The 2,004-nt window shown below is 41.5% G+C and overlaps 1 protein-coding gene across 1 annotated transcript; it reads left to right on the top strand.

Moving 5' to 3' along the window:
• The first annotated feature begins 253 nt into the window (after positions 1 to 253).
• On the top strand, positions 254 to 751 carry LOC141601174 (uncharacterized). Its single transcript, XM_074421444.1, has one exon. It carries the CDS (start codon positions 254 to 256, stop codon positions 749 to 751), a length of 498 nt encoding a protein of 165 aa, XP_074277545.1.
• Positions 752 to 2,004: the final 1,253 nt, after the last annotated feature.

The following is a 2,004-nucleotide window of genomic DNA, read 5'->3' as shown; positions in this document are numbered from 1 at the left end:
GCACTCTCAGCAAGCCCCCTTAGAGACTGACCAGAGATCTATGATATTCAGCAGTAGATGTATTATCCAGGGAAGAGTTTGTAACCTCATTATTGATGGGGGCAGCTGCACTAATGTTGCCTCTACCACTATGGTTAGCAAGCTGGGCTTACCAACACAAGAACACCCTAACCCTTATAAATTGAGATGGATAAATAAGGATTCAGGGGTGAGAGTTGACAAGTAGTGCATTATCTCCTTCTTCATTAGGAAAATGTACAAGGATGAAGTGTTGTGTGATGTGGTACCCATGGATGCATGTCACTTGTTGCTTGGGAGACCTTGGGAATATGACAGGAATACCACACACCAGGGGAAGGATAATGTATACATATTCAAGCATCAAGGCAAGAAGGTCACCTTGACCCCATTGCCACCAAACCAGAGAGACTATGGGAGTCCTAATGTGTCAGAAGAAGTGAATGGTGTACTGTTCTTATCTGAGGTAGCCGTGATTAGAGAGATCAGGCAAGAACAGCCAATTCTAATGTTGCTATCTAAAGAACTAAGCAAAGAGGAGAGCACAGTTGTACCTACTGATGTTGCTCGTTTGATTCAAAGGTTTCAAGAAGTGTTTCCAGATGAGCTGCGTAGTGGGTTACCTCCATTGAGAGGCATTGAACACCACATTGATCTCGTTCCTGGTTCAGTACTCCCAAACAAGCCAGCTTACAGGTGTGATCCAAATGCTACAAAAGAATTGCAGCATTAGATTGAGGAACTGATGACAAAAGGATTTGTGAGGGAATCTCTTAGTCCATGTGCAGTCCCTGCACTTCTCGTACCAAAAAAAGATGGCACCTGGAGGATGTGCACAAATAGCAGAGCTATAAATAATATTATAGTCAAGTATAGGTTCCCAATCCCTAGGTTAGATGATATGCTTGATGAATTAAGTGGTGCCAGCATATTTTCTAAATATGACTTAAGGCAAGGTTACCATCAAGTGAGGATTAGGGAAGGGGATGAATGGAAGACTGCCTTCAAAACAAAACATGGTCTATATGAATGGCTTGTAATGCCTTTTGGACTGTCAAATGCACCCAGCACCTTCATGAGATTGATGACTGAAGTGTTGAGGCCATGTTTGGGCAAGTTTGCTGTTATCTACTTTGATGACATACTGGTGTATAGCAGCAGCAAGGGAGAGCATCTTAAACATCTTGAAGTGGTGTTTGAAATCCTCAGAGAGCAGAAGCTGTATGGCAAGCTGGAGAAATACACCTTTATGGTTGAGGAGGTTGCATTCCTGGGATATCTAATATCAGGAAGGGGCATTTCTTTTGACCAAGAGAAAATTGCAGCAATGCAATCTTGGCCAATTCCTAATACAGTGACTGAAGTAAGGATTTTTCATGGGTTAGCATCCTTCTACGGAAGATTTATTATGAACTTCAGCACAATGGTGGCACCCATCACTGAATGTATGAGGAAGGGGGAGTTTCAATGGACTGAACAAGCTCAGCAGTCTTTTGAAAAAATCAAGCAGCTCATGTGTGACACTCTTATCCTAAAGCTACCTGATTTCGACCAGTTATTTGAAGTGGAATGTGATGCTAGTGGGGTGGGAATTGAAGCAGTACTGATTCAAAGCTAGAAGCATGTGGCATATTTCAGTGAGAAGTTAAATGGGGCCAAATTAAAATATTCCACCTATGATAAATAGTTTTATGCAATTATCAGGGCCTTGATGCATTGGAGTCATTACCTGAAACCTAACCCATTTGTGCTGCACTCTGATCATGAAGCATTAAAATACATCAATGGCCAGCACAAACTAAATTTCAGGCATGCCAAATGGGTAGAATTTTTGCAATCCTTTACCTTCTCCAGTAAGTACAAGGAAGGCAAGAAAAATGTAGTAGCAAATGCATTATCAAGAAGGCATTCCTTGCTTTCAATCATGTCCAGCAAAGTTCTTGGGTTTGAATTCATGAAGGAAATGTATAAAGAAGATCCTGACTT

Source organism: Silene latifolia, chromosome 9, assembly GCF_048544455.1.
Source record: "Silene latifolia isolate original U9 population chromosome 9, ASM4854445v1, whole genome shotgun sequence".
Classification (NCBI taxonomy): domain Eukaryota; kingdom Viridiplantae; phylum Streptophyta; class Magnoliopsida; order Caryophyllales; family Caryophyllaceae; genus Silene; species Silene latifolia.
The sequence above is the reverse complement of the archived record's forward strand: the minus strand, read 5'-3'. Positions and strand labels throughout refer to the sequence as shown.

Excerpts from the sequence above, each read along its gene's own strand:
- LOC141601174 (XM_074421444.1), top strand. The coding sequence starts at position 254 with ATGTACAAGGATGAAGTGTTGTGTGATGTGGTACCCATGGATGCATGT.